Raw genomic sequence first — 21,779 nt, 5'->3', positions numbered from 1 at the left:
TAAAATATAGAACATATGTTTTGACAGAGGGGCAAAATGTGGCTCCTGTAACTCCTGTCCCAGCTCCCCTAAGTTCTTTGATATACGCTGGGAGTGGTAGCGGGGGTGGGAGGGGTGGAGATGGGAGAACAGGTCCTTTTGAATACTTCTTCACTAGTTCAAGAATGCTAGGAGAGCACACAGACTGCTCAACAGCTATCCCTCATTTTGGCAAGTGATCATTTTCATTCATAGATTTCTTTGATGACATCCTTACTCTAGTTCTTCATGAATCCTTATTATTATATAATCCAGCTTGCTCACATCCCTCCTTCACCTCTCCACTGCCCCTTGAGTGGTATTCAGTTTTAATTCTTCACAGACTGTACCATTCCATCTCTCAGAGTCATACGACATCATCATTCTAGATTGGCATTAAAAAGATAGGAATTATTTTGGGGAGAAATGTGTGGTCATGAAAGGAAAAAAGTTCAGATACAAAATGGTTCTAGGTAAAACTGCTTTTTTACTATTGTTATTTAATGTCTGGTAGGCTATCATGTAGGTGGATTAAACAAGCAGCTGGGGGTTTTTTTGTTTGCTTTGTAACTGGATAAGAATTTTAGGGATTACTGCAGAGTCAGAGAGGATACAGAAATGATCCTTTTTCCAAATGATTTCAAAATCTTCTGTTCTATCTCTATATTTTGTGATCTTGTCCTTTCATATAATTTGGAGATTATGACCATGTACTATGGTGATGTCTATTAAAAACATTGTTCTTAAAATTTCATAAGTCAATGTTATATCCGAGTAAGTGTGGACAACAATTTTGTTGTGATGCTGAGTGCCTTCCAGTAGAGTTTGTTTCATCATCATCATCATCATCATCATCATCATCATCAGGGAAAAATAAACAGCCCTGCATGAATACGTAGGACATATGTACAGAGCATAAATCCCTACATATCAAAATATAATTATTTTGCATAAGCAGCCTTGCAATCTAGAAAACTATATAGAAGAAAAGTTACAGGGCTTACAGCACAAGCAGAGACTAGAGGAACACCACTAAGATTAATAAAATTTTAGATTTTCCCTAATGAATTTAAATTCTCTACCAAATCATCAACAAATGCACAATGAGTTGTCTACCAACTAATTCACCTATATATCTATATGATAGCAGAGAAACAATGATTTCTAAGGTCTCTTCTATCCCAAATAGTCTATCAGTCTACATGTTGAAAGAACAGAAACTATTTTTTTTTTTTTTTGCACAGACCTCCAGCACCCTCCCTTTCATTCCATCATGCTTGTGAATTTGGCATTAGGCATCACATATAAGATCAAGAACTTTGATTGGTTCAGAAATTTTAGAACAGGGCTTCCTTCCTTGCTCAAGTATTCTGCACAGGAAGAGCTGGGGCAGATAAAAAGGCATCGTTCCAAATGGAATCAGAACTTAGAAGGAGTGCATCTCTAACATACGCAGCAAAGTTGAGCTTTGGCTCATAATGCCCCAAGGACACTGACAAATAGCCAATCTCTGAGTCTCAGAAGTCAGTTCTTAGAGATGCTGTATAAAAGCCAAAGGGAATTATTTATTAGTGAGTGTGAATAACACTGTATACCACCAGCAGATTGTGTTTGGTTATACTTAATTATTCATTAGCATTTGTGAGAAAGGCACACTCTAAGGCTGTTGAACCAATGCAGATTGATTGGTATTTGCTTTCCTTCCCCCGCCCCCCTCCCAAGTTTCCTTCAAGCTACAATACTTATATTAAGACTTTATTTCTCCTAGTAGAAATCTGGGCAAACAAAAGAAAGCCAGGGAAATCAGGAGTCAACTTACTTAATAAATAGTAAATAACAGGCAGCAGGAGAAACTAATATATTAGTTTACCTTTCCACACCTTGCCTTCTTTAGGTGCTATATGGTCAATGACAGCATGAGTTACAGGATAAGATTCACCGGTAGGGACAAACTCCTCACATTCGCATCACAAAGCAGATGCAAATGTAATTGCAGCACATTAAGCCTTCCAACTAGTCTAGCAGTCTTTGGAAGGCAACTGTAAACAAGCACCACTAGGCAATCAGGTGTCAGGGACTCATTTGATCTACCACAAAATGTGTCACAAATCACTGGCAGAAAAGTGGGTCGGCAAGGAGAACAAAGAAAAGAACTGTCAGTACGGTAGGCAGATCATGTGAGCAGGCCTGTTAGTGCACTGGGTCTCTCCTGCTCCTGTCTCAGGCTACCCACATAAAGTGCTCCCTGTCTGACAAGGTACTCTCATCTCACATTTGTTATACATTTTCCTGTGGTCGGCAAAAATCACTGACACAACTAGGAAGTCAACTGGAGGATATACTAAGCTCATTTAAATTATTCTACTACTAAAGAAAATCCACCATGTGCTGATTGGTTTTTAAGCCAATTAAGGAAATCTTAAAATTAATACAGGATCAAAACTCAGAGAAAAGAGCTCAGCACTTATCTCCCAGCAGTCTCATAAGACACTAAACATTTCTGCCTCCCCATCTTTCATTCTGCGGCTAATTGAATAAGGTATTGTATTCCATTCTACCAAACTCCCAGTTTGTCTCTGACCTGTCAAGTGTTGTGTTAGGCAATATGATAAAGGATGCTGCCTTTTGTTGGCAACTGAAAGAAAGTGATCCATCCCTCTGTGCACACACTTTGTAATTCTGCAAAGTGTCTTTAGACTGGCAAAATGGGAGTCTCAATCTAATATATTGATTTGGAGTTGCAGAAAACAACAGCATGCAATATACTTCTGTACCCCTCCATACTTCTGAAGACTCTTTAAATGATGCTTCTCAAAGGTACCTCATTAAATAGTGTTCTTTCTCTTCCTTCATTCTTCCACTCTAAACCATACTGATTTTTTTCCTTTTTCCCCAAAAGATAAAAGCAAAAAGCAACAAAATTCTTTATGCCATAATCTATCTTGTGCCATCAATGGTCCTAGATAAATAACTTCTATCAAAATAGCACTTTTCTAATTCAGAATACAAGACAAATAAGCACAGGTGATCTTATGATGCCCATTTTATAAAAGAGTAAGAGACATCACATTTCCCTGTGTAAGAATCTTTAATAAGTCTCCTAATTTTGTCAAAAAGTTATGCCATAAAGATGATAAAAGATGAAGACAGTCAATATTGGAGGGGTTGTGGGAAGATAGGCACAATATTGAATTATTGGTGGAGCTGTGAAATCAGGTCAACTATTTTGGAAAACAATGTAGAATTATGAAAGAAAAGTGACTGAATTGCCCATATCTTTTGACTTGGAGATTCCATTGGAGGTTATATTACCAAGGAGGTCACTGATAAAAAGAAAGTCCCCATACACACCAAGCTATTTATAGCTGCTCTTTTTTGTGGGAGCAAAGAATTGGGAGGGAAAAAAAAAGCAGATGGCCATCAGCAAGGGAATGGCTAAACAAATTGGGCTATACGAATATAATGGAATCTTACTGTGTTGTAGGAAATGGCAAATGTGATGAATACAGAGAAGCACAGAAAGATTTACGTTAATTGATGCAGAGTGAAATAAGCAGAACCAAGAAAATAATGTGCACAGTGATTACAAGAATGTAAATGGAAAGAACCAGAAAATCAAAAGCAAATGTTCATATTCACGTTTACATTCAAAATTATAAAGAAAAGTCCCTTTACAGAGGTGGTAAGTCCACAAACACTGTACCATGCATATATTTTCAGACTTTTTCAATACAATGATCAGTTATGCTCATTTTCCTCTTATTTTTCTTTGTCTTTAGAAATATTACTTTTATATGGGATAGCTCTCTGGGAGAGAGAGGGATACAGGGGCAACTATAGTGAAATGAAAAATATATAAATAAAATGTATTTTTTAAAATGTTATGTCATAATACTAGCCACCAGAGAAGAACAGAAAGGCACTTCCAACTCTTCACACACAACGGAATAACAGAATGGAGAACGGAAGGAGTAAAAGGTAGCAGTGGCACCAAAATAGCTCTTGGGATGCAAGCTACATTTTTGGAGGGGAGGAGGAGGGGTATTTTCTTCTGGCAATATTCTTATATAAGTCCTCACAGAGGGTGGCATGGGAGATATGAGAGCACCAACCAAAGATACCAAATGTCAATTTCTGGTGTTATAGCAGGAACATTGGATTTGGAGGCAAAGCTTCTTGTCTGTGCCACCTTGGGCAATTCCCTCAACCTGAGCATCAGTCTTCCCACCCTTTAAGTAAAGGAATTGGATTAGAAGATTTCTAGGTCCTATGATAGTGATTCAATAATCTTTTTTATACCAAACAGCATTGATTTATGTCATTTAAAACCAAAAGAAAGCTTATATTGCTTGCAACATGGTTCATAGCACATTTTAAAAATTCAAATATTAAGGAAACAAACCTTCAAGACTTTAGGGCCTGTGATTTCATCCCTGCAGGTAGATATACTTCCTCTATTCCCCTATAATGAACTCTCTCCATAGGTTTGCACATGGTCTTCCAGAATTGTGTTAATCAATAGGGAATGAAACTGGACAGAGACTGGATCTGTGATTTCTTTGTGTAGGGAAATTCTGGATGAGGAAACTGCCTCTATCAATGAAGGTTAGCACCTTCTCAGCAACTAAGAGTCTTAGTCTAGGTTGAAAGGTTTGAAAGGTTAAGCATCTTCACCAGGGTCACACAGTTAGTCTTCCTGCTTTCAAAAAATGGCTCTTTATCCACTATATCATGCTAACATCAGTAAAGTAAAAGAATGTAAAATACAAAAAGAACCCACTAAGTAAAACATAGAAAAATAAATTCATTTCAAAATAATTACAGAATATAGCACACTTACAAAAAACACATAGTAATTAATTATGCTAACATAAATATAAAATTTTCTCTGTAGAAATTGACGTAAGTAATTGTAAAGATAGTATTTGCTTATGATTAGGCCATGCCAATATAATAAAAATGGCAATATTACCTAAAGTAATTTACAGATTTGGTGGTATGCCAGTCAAACTATCAAAGGATTATTTTATAATACTAAAAATAATAATAATGGTAAAGCTCATCTGGAGGAACAAGGGATCAATAATTTCAAGGAAAATGATTAAAAAAAAATAGAGAAAAGGAAGGGGGCCCAGAAATATCAGACCTCAATATAGCCTACAAAGAAATAATCATCAAAATTACTTGATAATGTTATTTTAAAAAAAAAAGCAAGAAAAGTTGATTAATGGACCAGACTGGGAACACAGGTCCAGAAGCAACTGGACTTCAGCTACTGGGGTAAAGACAGGGCAGCTAGGTGGCACAGTGGATATACTGCACTGGGCTTGGAATCAGGAAGACTCACCTTCCTGAATTCAAATCTGACTTCAGATACTTACTGGTTGTATGGCCCTGGGCAAGTCACATGATTCAGCTTTCCTTGGTTCCTCATCTGCCAAATGGGCTGAAAAAAGGAAGTGACAAAATACTCCCTCCAATATTAGTATATCTGCCAACAACATCTCAAAATAGGTCATGAAGAGTCAAACAAGAATAAGAAACAACTGAACAATAAAAATTTAACAAAAACTATTAGGAAGAGTGGAAATCAGCCTGACAGAAACCAGATTTAGAGTAGCAACACATTCCTTAGACCACGGCTTCTTAAACTTGTTCCACTCACAACCTCTTTTCACCTGAGAAATTTTTAGGCAACCCTAGCTATATAGGTATATAAAATAAGTGTACAAATCAGACATTTACTGATAATAAGTCATAAAGAAAATTATTTTTTGTTAAATTTATTTACTTAACTTTTAATATTAGTTTTCACAAAATTTTGGGTTCCAAATTTTCTCCCCATTTCTCCCCTCCCTCCACCCCAAAATGCCAAGCATTCTAATTGTCCCTATCACCAATCTGCCCTCTCTTCTAACATACCTCCCTTCCCTTGTCCCCATCTTCTCTTTTGTCCTGTAGGGCAAGATCTATACCCCATTACCTATATTTCTTATTTCCTAGTAGCAAGAACAATACTCAACAGTTGTTCCTAAAACTTTGACTTCCAACTTCTCTTCATCCCTCCCTCCCCACCCATTCCCTTTGGGAAGGCAAGCAATTCAATATAGGCCATATCTGTGTAGTTTTGCAAATGACTTCCATAATATCCATGTTGTATAAGACTAACTATATTTCCCTCCACCCTATCCTGCCCGCCATTGCTTCTATTCTCTCTTTTGATCCTGTCTTTCCCCAAGAGCATTAACTTCGAATTTCTCCCTCCTTCCACTGCCCTCCCCTCCATCATCCACCCCACCCTGCTATCCTCTTCTCCCCCACTTTCCTGTATTGTAAGATAGGTTTTCATACCAAAATGAGTGTGCATTTTATTCCTTCTTTTAGTCGAATGTGATGAGTAAGCTTCATGTTTTTTCTCTCACCTCCCCTCTTTTTCCCTCCACTGAAAAGTCTTTTGCTTGCCTCTTTTATGAGAGATAATTTGCCCCATTCCATTTCTCCCTTTCTCCTCCCAAAATATTTCTCTCTCACTGCTTAATTTCATTTTCTTAAGATATGATCCAATCCTATTCAATTCACTCTGTGCTCTGTGTGTATGTGTGCGTGTGTGCGTGTGTGTATGTACCCAGATACTGAAAAAAGTTTCAAAAGTTACAAATATTGTCTTTCCATGTAGGAATGTAAACAGTTCAACTTTAGTAAGTCCCTTATGACTTCTCTTTGCTGTTTACCTTTTCATGCTTCTCTTCATTCTTATGTTTGAAAGTCAAATTTTCTTTTCCACTCTGGTCTTTTCATCAAGAATGCTTGAAAGTCCTCGATTTCATTGAAAGACCATTTTTTCCCCTGAAGTATTGTACTCAGTTTTGCTGGGAAGGTGATTCTTGGTTTTAGTCCTAGTTCCTTTGACTACTGGAATACCATATTCCACACCCTTCAATCCCTTAATGTAGAAGCTGCTAGATCTTGTGTTATCCTGATTATATTTCCACAATACTTGAATTGTTTCTTTCTAGCAGCTTGCAATATTTTCTCTTTGACCAGGGAACTCTGGAATTTGGCCACAATGTTCCTAGGAGTTTCTCTTTTTGGATCTCTTTCAGGAGGTGAGCTGTGGATTCTTTCAATATTTATTTTGCCCTCTGGTTCTAGAATCTCAGGGCAGTTTTCCTTGATAATTTCATGAAAGATGATGTCTAGGGCTCTTTTTTTGATCAAGGCTTTCAGGCAGTCCCATAATTTTTAAATTGTTTTTCTTAGATCTATCTTCCAGGTCAGTTGTTTTTCCAATGAGATGTTTCACATTATCTTCCATTTGTTCATTCTTTTGGTTTTGTTTTGTGATTTCTTGGTTTCTCATAAAGTCATTAGTCTCCATCTGTTCCATTCTAATTTTTAAAGAACCATTTTCTTCAGTGACTTTTGGACCTCCTTTTCCATTTGGCTAATTCTGCTTTTGAAAGTATTCTTCTCCTCATTGGCTTTTTGAACCTCTTTTGCCAATTGACTTAGCCTATTTTTCAAGGTGTTATTTTCTTCAACATTTTTTGGGGTCTCCTTTAGCAAGGTGTTGACCTGCTTTTCATGCTTTTCTTGCATCTCTCTCATTTCTCTTCCCAGTTTTTCCTCCATCTCTCTAACTTGATTTTCGAAATCCTTTTTGAGCTCTTCCATGGCCTGAGCCCATTGAATATTTATTTTGGATGTTTGGGATACAAAAGCCTTGACTTTTATGGCTTACTGATGGTAAGCACTGTTCTTCCTCAAAAGGATGGGAGGGGATATCTGTTCACCAAGAAAGTGACTTTATATGGTCTTTTTTTTCCCCCTTTTTTGGGCATTTTCCCAACCAGTTACTTGACTTTTGGGTCCTTTGTCAAGAGTAGGGTATACTCTGGGAATCTGTGAGATCTCAGTTCCTCCAAGGTGGCATAATCAAGAGTGTACTGGTCTGGACGCAGAGAGGGACTTTTGTGCCCAGAATCTTAGCAGTTATCTCTCCACAGCCACCTGGCCACCACTTCCACCAAGTCAGCACTGGGGGCTGATTTTCAGATAAGCTGGATGGGCAGGGCCACCATTCAGTGTGAGACAAAGACCAGCTCACCTGGGGCCTCCACCTATGGCTGAGGTAAGACTCAGCTCTTCAGTGCCTCCAGGGGTTTTTATGCTCCAACAATGGAGCTTCTGTATGGGTTGCTGTGCAGGCTCTGTGGCTGCTGCCTGCTGCTGGAGCTATGAGAAGGCCCTTCTCTCTTCCTGGCCAGCTGAAAAACCCTGTCCCTGATCTTTGGTGCCTGGGGGTTGAGGGATCTGAGGACCCGCTGCTGCGACTGGAGATTCTGTCCCCAAGGCATCCTCCTCCCAGAGTCTTGTTGCATGGTCAAGTCTGGGCTGGGCTTCGCACTCTGCTCCGCATCTGGTGCAACTGACGTTTCCGTGGGCCTTTCAGGTCACCGTGGGCTGGAAATCTCCTCCACTCTGTTGTTCTCCACTTCTGTTGCTCCAGAATTTGTTGAGAGTCCCTCTCTATAGGTATTTTGTGGGCTGTATGGGGAGACCCTGCGTAAGTGTGTCTTTCTAGTCCACCATCTTGGCTCCACCCTCAAGAAATTTATTTTAAAACAATTCTTTGGTATATATAATTTTACCATTTATTAAAGATGAAAGCAAATTTACAAACTAATGAGACGGATGTGTTTATTTATTTTTACATAAATCATGGCGGAATATTTGATATTATAGAGCATCTTCAACATTTTTCAGAGTTGATCAGTATTTTGATTTTATAATCGTCAATGCTGAGAACACTGTTTTGCATAAACGTATAGTACAAAATGGAAGAAGTATGGTTAGGGTCATTTTTCAGAAATTTTTGGAAATTTTGTCCTAATCTCAAGCCAAAATTTATTTAACAATTTTGTATGTACAGTAAAAACACTGCAGTTCATAACATATAATAGTCTTGAATCTGAGCCAAGGTGTTTCTGGCAATGTTCATTGACGTTGCATGGTTTGATGGCATGCACAGTGCAAAGTGCACACGTATGCTCAAAATGAAGGCTGCAATGAAGTAGCACAATGCACCACAGGCAAGTGCTGCCAGAAACACCTCAGATTCATTACACATTTGATTTTGAATTAATTTTTGGTTGTTGTGTGTTCAGAAACCCTTTACTGTTGCCAAATTTTTCCTGGGGTATCATGACCCACAGTTTATAAAGCGCTGCCTTAGAGCACCATTTTTTCCTTTAATACACAGCTTAAGAACTATCCTCAGTGAGGAACCTTTTTTTATTCCCTCATTTGCCAATTCTCTCTCCCTCTTTTTCTCCCCAAACTATTATACATATATTTGTTTTTATTAAATTTGTATTTGTGAAATAGATATAAAATATGTATTCTTGAATCCACCATGAGAATATAAGCTTCTAATAGGATTATTTCATCCTTTATACTTGAATACAAAAATAAAGTCCCTGGCACATAGTAGGATTTAACCAATACTAATTAATTGATTAAAATTATCTTCAAATGGATATATGACCTAGACATACAAGGTCATATCATAAACAAAATAGAGAAACAAAACAATAGATTCCTTTCACAACTATGGCTAGGGGAAAAATTCACAGATGAACAAGGGATATAAGGGACCAAAGGAGATAAAACAGACAATTTTGATTATATAAAATTGAAAAGTTGCTACACCAAAAATAAATCAATGCCGTTAGAATTAGAAGAAAAACAGTTAACTGAGGATGCAACAACTTATATCAAATTTCTCTAATAAAAGTCTGATATCTAAAATATATAGTGAATGGATACAAATACATAAAAACAAAGACCATTTCCCAATAGATAAAATGTCAAAAGATATGAACAGATGGTTATCAAAACAAGAAAGGCAAGCTATCAACGACCATAGGAGAATATGTTTAAAATCATTAATAATAAGAGAAACTCAAATTAAAGCAACTCTGAATTATGTCTCAAGCCCATCAGATTAGCAAAGATAACAAAAAAGAAATAAAACTACTATTTAGGGAAGGCTGAGGCAAGATAGGAATACTAATAAACTATCAATGTAGCTATAAATTGGTCCAACCTTTCTGAGAAACAATCTGTAACTACACCCCCCCCAAAATCACTTAACTTTACATACCCCTTGACCCAATGATACCACTTCTTGGCACATACCCTACAGATATTAAAGAAAGAGGAACCCATATTCTCAACAACAATGATAACTCTGCTATTTTTTATAGCAAAAAACAAAAAAAGGAATTCGCAATTGGGAAATGGCTGAACCAGCCCTCGTAACAGAGAATAAAAAAAAGAACGGGGAGAGGAAGCAGTTCAACAACAATAATGGTACTACTTAGGGTTCAGTGTTAGAGTTTTAGAGAAAGAGGCGCCATGGGACTATTAGGAAACTATTAGGAAACTGGCAAGGCAGTGAGATAGTCTATACTCCTGGAGGGTATTCTCTCAATTCTCTCTTGTCTAATAAGAAATGAGTAAAGGGAAACAAGCCCTTAGGAAACTTAACTCTGCTACAGTGGGTGAAAGAGGGTGGGTGTTGGGGAAGGGGAGTACCGCCTATGGACAGGTCAGTTAGGCCTTAGTAAATATGCATCTTGAGGGCTAGGTTTGTACCAATCAAACTGCTCACAGTCACCAGCTCACACCAGTCCAACCCCCTCATTTTATAAATAAGGAAACTGCTGTCAAGAGGAATGAAGTGACTTGCACATTGTTACCCAGGTGGTTTCTATACTGTTGGTTAAGCTCATGCGTGTGTCATGCCTGGAGGGTCTTTTAATTTCACTCCTGAAGCAGCCATTTTATAGACACTACATAGAGATTACCCATTTTCAATTACATTCTACAGATCCAAGGTCTATTACTGGCATTACCATAGCTCATTGAATTTATCTCTAAATTTTTAACTTATCACGCACTCTGAGATGACCTGTCAATCATCCTTTTCCATTTTGATGAGGAAGTGTCAATACATTCAGAGCTGCCTTAGTGTGATGGGCATCCTATTTTATTAAAATCATAACAGTTTTTGTTGGGATACCGTCCAAATCTGTTATGGTTCATTTTAGATTTCCAAATGTTTATGTTATGACTGGTACTGCATAGGTGCAAATAAGTGCTTTAAATAGGAACCTCCCTTTACATTTTGATTACAGAATACCAAAAAGCCTCTTGACATAAACAGCCCCAAATATTTCCTTAACAATTCTATGATTCTTGTGTCCTGCCTGGGAGAGGATTAACATAGCCTAAGTAGCATCTTTGTTCATCTGCTTAATTTGACCTCCAGTTTCAAGCACAAAGCTTTAACTCTCGATCTTTTCATGGCACACATTAAGAATTTGATATTTATCAAGTCCAAATGACATAGTTCTAACGTGGGGGAAAGACAGCATAGGTTAGAGAAGGCGTTTAATGTTTCTTTAGTAGACTTACATAATTTGACGCCATCCATGTACAAGTGATTAATTAGATGCTTTGGTATAGTCCTCACTTGGAAGTCATACTCAGATCTACTATTAAAAATCAGTCTTCTCACCTTGTTTGATGGGAGTTCAGATACAAATGATTCTAGGACAAATCACTATCCAAATGTTATTGTTTTGTAATTAATGTTCTATGGGCTTTACTGCACAGGGGAATAAAATATTTTCTTTTTTGTAGCTGAATAAAAGTATTAGGAAATAAGCTTATTTTCTGTAGGCTCACTGAAAACACCATCAGGACAACCCTGGTAACAGAGAGGATGAAAAGGGTAATTAATGTGGGCCTCATCCTGTTTCCACATGACTTTGATTTCTTCTGCCAGCTTTCTATGGCTTTAAGTTTTTTGTTCCACACATAGTATAGATTATGAGTATTTGTAAGGCAAAATGTATTAGTAATGTTGTTCTTTAGGTTTTTTTAATGGATCAATGTTATATCCTGAGAACTGCGGGCAACACAATTTAATCAATGAGAATGCTCCAGTTCCAATACAGTCTATTGGTTGAATCCTCAAAGATATTTTGAGGTCTATATTTTTAGTGAGATAATTTGTCATCTATCATTTCATGAAAGAGAGAGATACATAATACACAATGCCAGTTACCAGTCATATTTTTCTAAGTTTTCACTAGGTATTAAATGATTGGAGCCTACAGTGTTAACTTTGCCCAGCTGGTACTGTTTCCTTACACTATTTGCATTGAGCTCTAAGTCCAAAGTGAGATCATACCATGCAGATCTTACCCACTGAAGACCTTCTGATCCTACAGTAGTATCTTAATCCTTTCATAGATACAATCCAGTGGTAAACCACTTTTCATGCAACAAATCCAGTCACTAGTAACTTGTCACTCTTTATTACACCTCAGTAAAGTGACATCTGCTTATTCCAAAAGTATTTCTGTAACTTATGACTTAGTGATAATGTGCTCTAAAAATCCTTCATTTTAGTGAAAAAATGTTAATCACTCTGTAGATACTTTAGAGTTGTATGTCCTGTGTATTATTAACATTAACATGAGTTCTTATTAAGATACATTCAAATTTGGCATGGTCCACTGTATATCTTGAAAAGAATATACTAAGGTATTATTTTAAGTCTATTCAACTCATTGTCTTTATTTCAAAACTATCCTAACTACTCAACCACGATTTATACCTCTATGTTCAATATATCTTGCCTGGAGGAAACCAATATATTTGTAAGTATCAACTCTGTCCATTGGTTCAGTTTGATCTGTTAGCACTATGAGCGTTCTATGTTTACTTTTCCTTAGCTACTTTAAAGAATTCATATTTATCACATCCAAATGACACTCTAATATCAGGAGAGAAAGATTCCATGAGATGAGGTTTCTGTTTAATATGTTTTTCATTGAAGCCAATTTAGGTTGATAGCATTAATGTGCATCAAGTGACTGATATATTTTGCTTAGATTCTCTCTTAATTTGGAAATTAAACTTTACTTAGAAAAGGTAATGATGGATTTAAGGTTAAGAAGAACCATATTGGGCTTAAACTACTTCCCTACAAAAAGTCACATTTCATATAAGTTTTTCTTGACATCGTGCTGGTGGCATGATTTAAATCTATGTAGACATCAAATACTCTAGTGTTCTCAGTATACTTGGGTATTTTTTTTATATTTGCAGAATATGAATAAGTCATTAGTGAGAACAGAGTCAAAGCTCTGTCATACTCAACAAAGGCAATGCTCTTTCGGTGTTTTCAGGAAACTTGTTCAACTGAGTCAATACTAGGTCACTCTTTACAAACCTAGAGCTTTCAGACATATCCATTTTGCTCTTCAGTCAGTGATATAAATTATAAATGTTTTGTATGAAGTGCATAAACATGATCCTTATTATTATTCTTATTGTTAAAACATATTATATTTATCTGTGCTGCATGTCACAGACACACACACCCCTCCAAAAACTCATACACTCCTTGAGATCAAGGACTGCTTCCTTTCTGTTTTTGTATCCCCTGCACTTCATCCTGTGGCTGGATTATTATTCACTGAATAGCCCCAAATGATTCTTCAAACTGAAGAGCTATCTAATTACCTCAAAATAGATACATTTTTCTGCACATGGAGAAATTTTCCCTCTCCAAAGGTCATTAACAGATAGAAATATTTAAATTAAAAGCCACGTGACTCCAAATGCAGAGGGAAGTCACACAAAAAGTAACTTTCTTCCGGCATACATATTTAAACAATGCACTCTCATACAGGTACTATTATTTATATGGCTGAATAATGTCTGCATTTTCTCAACCCATACAAGTTACCTTTATCATCTTCAGAAAATACTGTCTTTGCTTTTAATAATAATAACTAGCATTTACGTAGTGCTTTGAGGTTTACAAAGTACTTTGCTCACAACATTGTGAGGCAAGGAGTGAAAGTATTATCATTCCCATTTTGTAGATGATGAAACTGAGACAGAAAATACTGGAAGGACACTTTAGCATAGTGGAAAATTGACTCTGGAGTTAGAAAGAGACTTGACTTCAAATCTGTACATAGCACTTACTAGTTATAGGACTCTGGGCATGTCAATGAAAATTAGTTTCCTAATTAAAAAAATGGGGAAATCCGTATCTATAATAACTTGCTAATTATGAGGCTCAAATGAGATAGTTACATGTTTTGAAAAGCATTTTATAAAAACTACTACTGAGCATTATTATCAAGGGACTTGCTTATGGTCCTAGAACAAGTTAGTGTCACAAATAGGACTCAAACCCAGGTCTTTTCACTCCAATTACAGGATTCTTTTTCAGCACAATGGAATAGACTATGGCAATCAAATTTATTGAAAAATGTTAATTAGCAATTTTTCCTCAAAATCAACTTAAAATTCTTCAAAGCCTAGAAACAGATGACATTCAAGTCACTATGACTACCTCCAAAACCCGCAGCACATACTGTACTGTGTGAAGTAGCTTCATATGCAACATTTAGCTATAATACAATGTCCTAAATCCATTCTAGCTATGAGCATCTCAAAGAAAACAACAGAAGAGAGAAATGCTTTAAAGTTTCATGATGTTTCTTTTTAACATCTATGGAAACAGTAATACAAAGGTTAGAGATGACACTGATAAATGTTCATGTCAAAATGGCAACGCAGTTTTATGAAAACTTTTAGTTTCAGAGTAACATACCTAAATTGTACATAATTGTCAAGGCACATACATGTTTTAAGCACACTAATTTTGCTAACTTTGAGAAGCAATATGGCATAATTAATGAAGATCTGGTCTTGGAGCCAAGAAGACTTGGGTCCAAGTCCCACCCTTGACACTTACTGACTCTGAGGAAGTCATTTAATCTCTCAGTGGTATTGGCAACTTTCTAAGAGTATAAATTACAGAGAAGATGCCACCGCATTGGTCCAGAAGGAGTTTCCCATACCAATGAAATCATATGTCCATTTCCTAGTCTCTGTTCTACTTCTTTAGAAACACATAACATTTTAGTAGACCTGGCCTTGGATCTATTTTCCAAAGATATAGATGTAAATAATCAATAGTCAAACGTGTCACTATTCTCTCTACCCAAAAGTAGGTGTGGAAATGTCTATCCTTCCCTCTCTTTGCGTATCTTCATCAATTTTCCACCCCAAAATGAAAAATATGTTTGTCTAAAATATATTTCAATGCTTTTTTAATGTATGGTAGGGTATGTCCAACCTAAAGCTAAGTTGGACAGAACAGAGTTTATCCTTAGAAGAGAAGACTCTCTTGGGTTCCATCTATCTCTAAATCCTACAATCCAAAGAGGATCCTAGAAGCACTAGTAACTTCATGAATTAGACCTTCAATTTTTATTCATATTATGAAGGGTAACTTTTTATTTATTCCCTTAAGAAAATATGTCTAGATGACAGGTATAGCAAGCAAAAATACTGAATTATGGTAAGAGGAATGCAGTGTTCAAGTTTTAATATATTTGCGAAATTCAAACCAATATTGTTCATTGAATGTCCTTCACAATAAAGGAGGAAATCTTTGCTTCAGATTAGCAAAATATTAGAATTTACTACACTGATATAAAAAAGACCTTAATTAATGAATTCCTAACCATTTCCCCATTGAACATGTTAGATAAAAAATTTAGTTGTGTTATATATGTAATATGTAGCATATCTAAGTAATTCCACCTTTAGATTAAACTCCATAAAGGCAGAAACTAGCCCACCATTTCTCTGCAGTGTACACTAACTAGTGCTCAGTATACACTGTGCACTCAATGGATGGAGCTCTAGAGACTGTCCCTCAGATATTTCTTAGTCTTGTCACTGCAGTATCTCACCTTTTTTCCCTCTCATACATCTCTGACATAACATCTCACAACAATTTTCTTCAAAATTCATGGCTAAAAGTGTATTGTAACCTACTCATATCCACCTGCCTGCCTTCACTTTGGATGATGCGTAACTTAAATTCTAAAATTCAGCACAAGAATGTTGTTATAAGACAGGTTTTACTTTCAGGAAAGAGTTTAGGATTATTCAAATTAACTCACTATTTTCCATAAGCAATTCCACTTATTCTCCTACCATTCAATTCTGGACCCAGCTTATGGCTCATTTCCTCAGTCTAGGGCATGGCATTCACCAGCCATTGTTATGAGTTGTCCCTTCAACTGCATAACAAAGCATGGACAATAGGTATTCTTCCTCTCCTTGAGTTTTTCCTGGGTAGACAGTTCCATCAAACTCTCTTAAATGATTATCACTCTCATTTGAGAAGTTCTACATTATTAGCATTATTAGCATAATAAAAATTATTGTGAGAACATTTGTGTGTGTTTGTCCTTCACTGCTGAAGAAGACCATGCCATCACAGATAATGACTCGACTTGCACTTGACTTTGTTTTGAGTGAGGGAGGGTTGTGCAGGTTACCAGTCTCACTTCTTCTCCAGAGCCATTTGAATCCAGTGACATCCATCAGGATGACCAGAGATGACCAAGGATGAGGCAAATGGGGTTAAGTGACTTGCCCAAGGTCACACAGCTAGTGAGTGTCAAGTGTCTGAGTTGAGATTTGAACTCAGGTCCTCCTAACTCCTGCACTGATGCTCTATCCACTGTACCACCTAGCTGCCCCAGGAGAATATTTACATCTCTAGGGGATCCCTCCATGATTTCTCTGCTAGACATCCTCCATGACAATAGCAAATATCTTTTGTGTACATATGTCTCCCTATTTCACGTTTCACTTGATATTAATAATCAGCAGGTTGAATGGAGTCATCCCTGCTGGTACCCCTTCCAAGGAATTTTGGTATAATTTAAACATAAGCATAGGAGGGAACTTGGGGAAGTAAACCATTTAAGATCATCTCAACTGAATCAAAAGCTTTTAATCAACAATAAGCACAATGGGATGATGCATTCTCTAGAACTTTTAGTTTAATTGTACAACTACAGAACCATGATCGGTTGTGGAATATCACAAAATCAGATATACTAGAGTGAAAATGAACCTCAGAGGCCATCTCTTACAATCTATACTACAACACACTGGACAAGTGAACTTCCAGCATCTACCTGAATATGAGGGAAAATACACTAATTCCTGAGGCAACCAATGTCACTTTTGGATATCTCTAATTATTAGGCAATTTTTTTCTGACACCAATTCTAAATTTGTCTCTGTAATTCGCATTCGATACTCCTGGCTTTATCCTCCGTGACTCAACAGAATGAGTCTAATCACTCTTCTACAAGGCAGTCCTTCAAATATTTGAAGATAACTAACACATCCCCAAGGGTCTTCTCTTTTCCAAAGTTAAACATTTCCAGAGTTCCTTCAGCCTTGCTCAAAAAATTTGCTTTTCCACTTTTCAAATCTTCTTCAAAGATGTTCTTGATGTGAATGTAAATTATTCTCATAAAAACTTTGTAGATATAAGAAAGTAGACAGATAGGCTGGTAGTTGTTGGGCACCATTTTAAAATAATGACTGGTTTTTTTCAAATCTTAGTTCTCTCCCAAGATATTTTAAGAATCAGTCCCTCAGTGTCCTTAAAATTATGTCACCTTCAGCACAGATATCTGTGGATAATTGACTTAGTCCAGCTCTTTTTCTTGGCTTTGCATCCTCCAATGCCATTTTCTACTTATTCACATTTCATACTAGGGACTAAGATGTTAAAGAGCCCAAATGTGATGGCTCTACTATCATCAATGGAGAAAAAAATCTGCTATAATTTTTTTTTACAGATCTTTTCCCTTTCTTTGCCTGTTTGTTGCCTTTCTTTCCAGTTTTATTCTTAAATGCCTTCAGATTACCTTGCCTTGTTAGGTCCTTTGCCAAGCTTTCTGGAAATCTGTTCTACCCTCTAGTGTTTGCCAATGTTTTATGAGATGATACTAATAATCTTCCACTAGTCTCCTCTGTAAGAGCAACATATAACTTTATATGCTAAGTTAACATTTCCTTTAGCTGGCAGGGCTCTCTGGCAAGATCAAACGTTTTTTTAGCTGAGGTGATCTTCACACATTTTTGTCATACTTGTGGTAAATTATTTGTGGTAAATTCTTATCACCATTAAACTAATTAAACTTTATGGTAAATGGTAACAGTCTTGGACAACTTTGTTCTTTTTATCCACTTCCAATTTTTCAGCATTGATAGCTTATTTAAATTGGTCAAGCTGAAGCTGCCTTAATTGAATGCTATACCCTCTTCTCATTTTTAATCACTCTTTTAGTTTGAAAGTGACTTTGATCTTTGCTCTAATTAGTGGCCTGACTCCACAGACAACTGAATAAGAAATGAGTCCTATATTAGTAATTATATTAGTAATTAATCTGTTAAAATATAATAAATTCCATGTTAAAATGATATTATTAGGTGATTTCCATGTCTAGTACTTCCTGACTTTCTTCTCAAAGAAAGTACCCATGATAGATGAGCTTACTTAGTTTACAAGTCTTTGGCCTTCCTCATTTCTTACTCTCACATAATTTTTTTCCAATATTTTTTGGTACATCTCCTATTCTCACCTTTGTACTAAGTCACTGAATATTTGACTATATGTTGATTTAATTTGAAATAGTTTTAATCTAAATCTTCATAGAATTTCTCTGCATTCTCATCCTCTGCAACAGATGTTGAAACATAAACTGCAACCATTTTCATAGTAGATATGCTTATCATGTGTACTGCAATAAAGAGTGAACAGATGAACCGTAAAACTACATTTCTTGTTGCCCTTGGGTACATGATAAAACCAGCTTCAGGAACTCTTTGTGATTTGTCTTTCAGAGGATATACCATGATTCATCTTTCCATTCTGCTACAACTTCATTCTGTCTTCTGATTTGGTTTATTGCAAGAATTTAAAGATTGATGGGATTCATTTCCTCTAGTAGAATGTTTTCTGTAGGGTCATTGAACAAGGATTTCACATTTAGATTATCAATAGATTATTTAACATTTGCAGATAGTTTTAAAACTATGATCCTTAGTATCTACTTTTTTTCCTTAACTTCAACTCTATCACTGTAGCCATGGAATTGAAAGGCCACATGGGACTGCGACAACATTTTTGGTTTTGTTTATTTTGTGGATTCAAAGAATTTATCACCAAGAAGTCAGTATGCTGGAGTATGGAATATGCTTTCCATATTCAGCTAGGATTGCCCTCTGGAAACAGATGTATCCTATTGCCCAAAGAGGACTCAAAGACTTTCCAGTAACTGAGAACCTATGAAATGTACCAAAGCTGGCATAGCCTTCAAGAATTCAGGGACACGGAGGCAGAGCCAAGATGGCAGAGTAGAAAGACACACTTATGCAGGGTCCTCCCCACAGCCCATAAAATACCTGTAGAGAGGGACTCTCAACAAATTCTGGAGCAGCAGAAGTGGAGAACAACAGAGTGGAGGAGATTTCCAGCCCACGGTGACCTGAAAGGCCCACGGAAACGTTGGTTGTGCCAGACACGGAGCCGAGCGCGGAGTCCAGCCCAGCCTTGGCCAAGCAGCGTGGCACTACAAGACTCTGGGAGGAGAACACCTCAGGGGCAGAATCTCCAGTCACAGGAGCGGGTCCTCCGATCCCTCAACCCACAGGCACCAAAGGCCACTGACAGGGTTTTATCAGCTGGCCAGGAAGGGAGAAGGGCCTTCCCATAGCTCCAGCAGCAGGCAGCAGCCACAGAGCCTGCACAGCAACCCATACAGAAGCTCCATTGTTGGAGCATAAAAACCCCTGGGGGCACTGAAGAGCTGAGTCTTACCTCAGCCATAGATGGAGGCCCCAGGTGAGCTGGTCTTTGTCTCACACTGAATGGTGGCCCTGCCCATCCAGCTTATCTGAAAATCAGCCCCCAGTGCTGACTTGGCGGAACTGGTGGCCAGGTGGCTGTGGAGAGGTAACTGCTAAGATTCTGGGCACAAAAATCCCTCTCTGCATCCAGACCAGTACACTCTTGATTGTGCCACCTTGGAGGAACTGAGATCTCACAGATTCCCAGAGTATACCCTACTCTTGACAAAGGACCCAAAAGTCAAGTAACTGGTTGGGAAAATGCCCAAAAAAGGGGAAAAAAATAAGACCATAGAAAGTTACTTTCTTGGTGAACAGATATCTCCTCCCATCCTTTCAGATGAGGAAGAACAATGCTTACCATCAGAGAAAGACATAGAAGTCAAGGCTTCTGTATCCCAAACATCTAAAATAAATATTCAATGGGCTCAGGCCATGGAAGAGCCCTCAAAAAAGAGTTTGAAAATCAAGTTAGAGAGGTGGAGGAAAAACTAGGAAGAGAAATGAGAGAGATGCAAGAAAAGCATGAAAAGCAGGTCAACACCTTGCTAAAGGAGACCCAAAAAAAATGCTGAAGAAAATAACACCTTGAAAAATAGGCTAAGTCAATTGGCAAAAGAGGTTCAAAAAGCCAATGAGGAGAAGAATACTTTCAAAAGCAGAATTAGCCAAATGGAAAAGGAGGTTCAAAAGCTCACTGAAGAAAATGGTTCTTTAAAAATTAGAATGGAACAGATGGAGGCTAATAACTTTATGAGAAACCAAGAAATCACAAAACAAAACCAAAAGAATGAACAAATGGAAGATAATGTGAAATATCTCATTGGAAAAACAACTGACCTGGAAGATAGATCCAAGAAAAACAATTTAAAAATTATGGAACTACCTGAAAGCTGTGATCAAAAAAAGAGCCTAGACATCATCTTTCATGAAATTATCAAGGAAAACTGCCCTGAGATTCTAGAACCAGAGGGCAAAATAAATATTCAAGGAATCCACAGAACACCGCCTGAAAGAGATCCAAAAAGAGAAACTCCTAGGAACACTGTGGCCAAATTCCAGAGTTCCCTGGTCAAGGAGAAAATATTACGAGCAGCTAGAAAGAAACAATTCAAGTATTGTGGGAATACAATCAGGATAACACAAGATCTAGTAGCTTCTACATTAAGGGATCAAAGGGTGTGGATTATGGTATTCCAGAAGTCAAAGGAACTAGGACTAAAACCAAGAATCACCTACCCAGCAAAACTGACTATAATACTTCAGGAGAAAAAATAGTCTTTCAATGAAATAGAGGACTTTCAAGCATTCTTGATGAAAAGACCAGAGCTGAAAAGAAAATTTGACCTTCAAACACAAGAATGAAGAGAAGCATGAAAAGGTAAACAGCAAAGAGAAGTCATAAGGGACTTACTAAAGTTGAACTGTTTACATTCCTACATGGAAAGACAATATTAGTAACTCTTGAAACTTTTCAGTATCTGGGTACTGGGTGGGATTACACACACACACACACACACACACACACACACACAGCACAGAGTGAATTAAATAGGATGGGATCATATCTTAAAAAAACGAAATTAAGCAGTGAGAGAGAAATATATTGGGAAGAGAAAGGGAGAAATGGAATGGGGCAAATTATCTCTCATAAAAGAGGCAAGCAAAAGTCTTTTCAGTGGAGGGAAAAAGAGGGGAGGTGAGAGAAAAACATGAAGCTTACTCTCATCACATTCGACTAAAGGAAGGAATAAAATGCACACTCATTTTGGTATGAAAACCTATCTTACAATACAGGAAAGTGGGGGAAAAGGGGATAAGCATGGTGGGGGGATAATGGAAGAGAGGGCAGTGGGAGGAGGGAGCAATTTGAAGTCAACACTCTTGGGGAGGGACAAGATCCAAAGAGAGAACAGAAGCAATTGGGGGCAGGA

General features: G+C 37.3%; 1 protein-coding gene across 12 annotated transcripts in view; it reads right to left on the bottom strand.

The window, feature by feature from the left end:
• Positions 1-21,779, bottom strand: part of FTO (FTO alpha-ketoglutarate dependent dioxygenase) — a 417,587-nt gene that overhangs the window by 355,085 nt on the left and 40,723 nt on the right. For 2 of the 12 annotated variants that reach the window (XR_011972182.1, XM_072632235.1), the window contains exon 1: positions 5,400-5,615. The exons of 3 other annotated variants lie outside the window; for them this stretch is intronic. Coding sequence is in view for 7 of the 9 variants with exons in the window: in XM_072632235.1 (XP_072488336.1) it covers positions 5,400-5,537 (138 nt within the window). In the remaining 2 variants the exon portion in view is untranslated. Of the gene's footprint in view, positions 1-5,399; positions 5,619-21,779 lie in introns of those variants that run through there. 7 more of the 12 variants (XR_011972181.1, XM_072632234.1, XM_072632229.1 and 4 more) reach the window with 5 other exon arrangements.

This window comes from Notamacropus eugenii, chromosome 1 (genome assembly GCF_028372415.1).
Source record: "Notamacropus eugenii isolate mMacEug1 chromosome 1, mMacEug1.pri_v2, whole genome shotgun sequence".
Classification (NCBI taxonomy): Eukaryota; Metazoa; Chordata; class Mammalia; order Diprotodontia; family Macropodidae; genus Notamacropus; species Notamacropus eugenii.
This window is presented reverse-complemented; position numbering and strand designations above follow the sequence as displayed.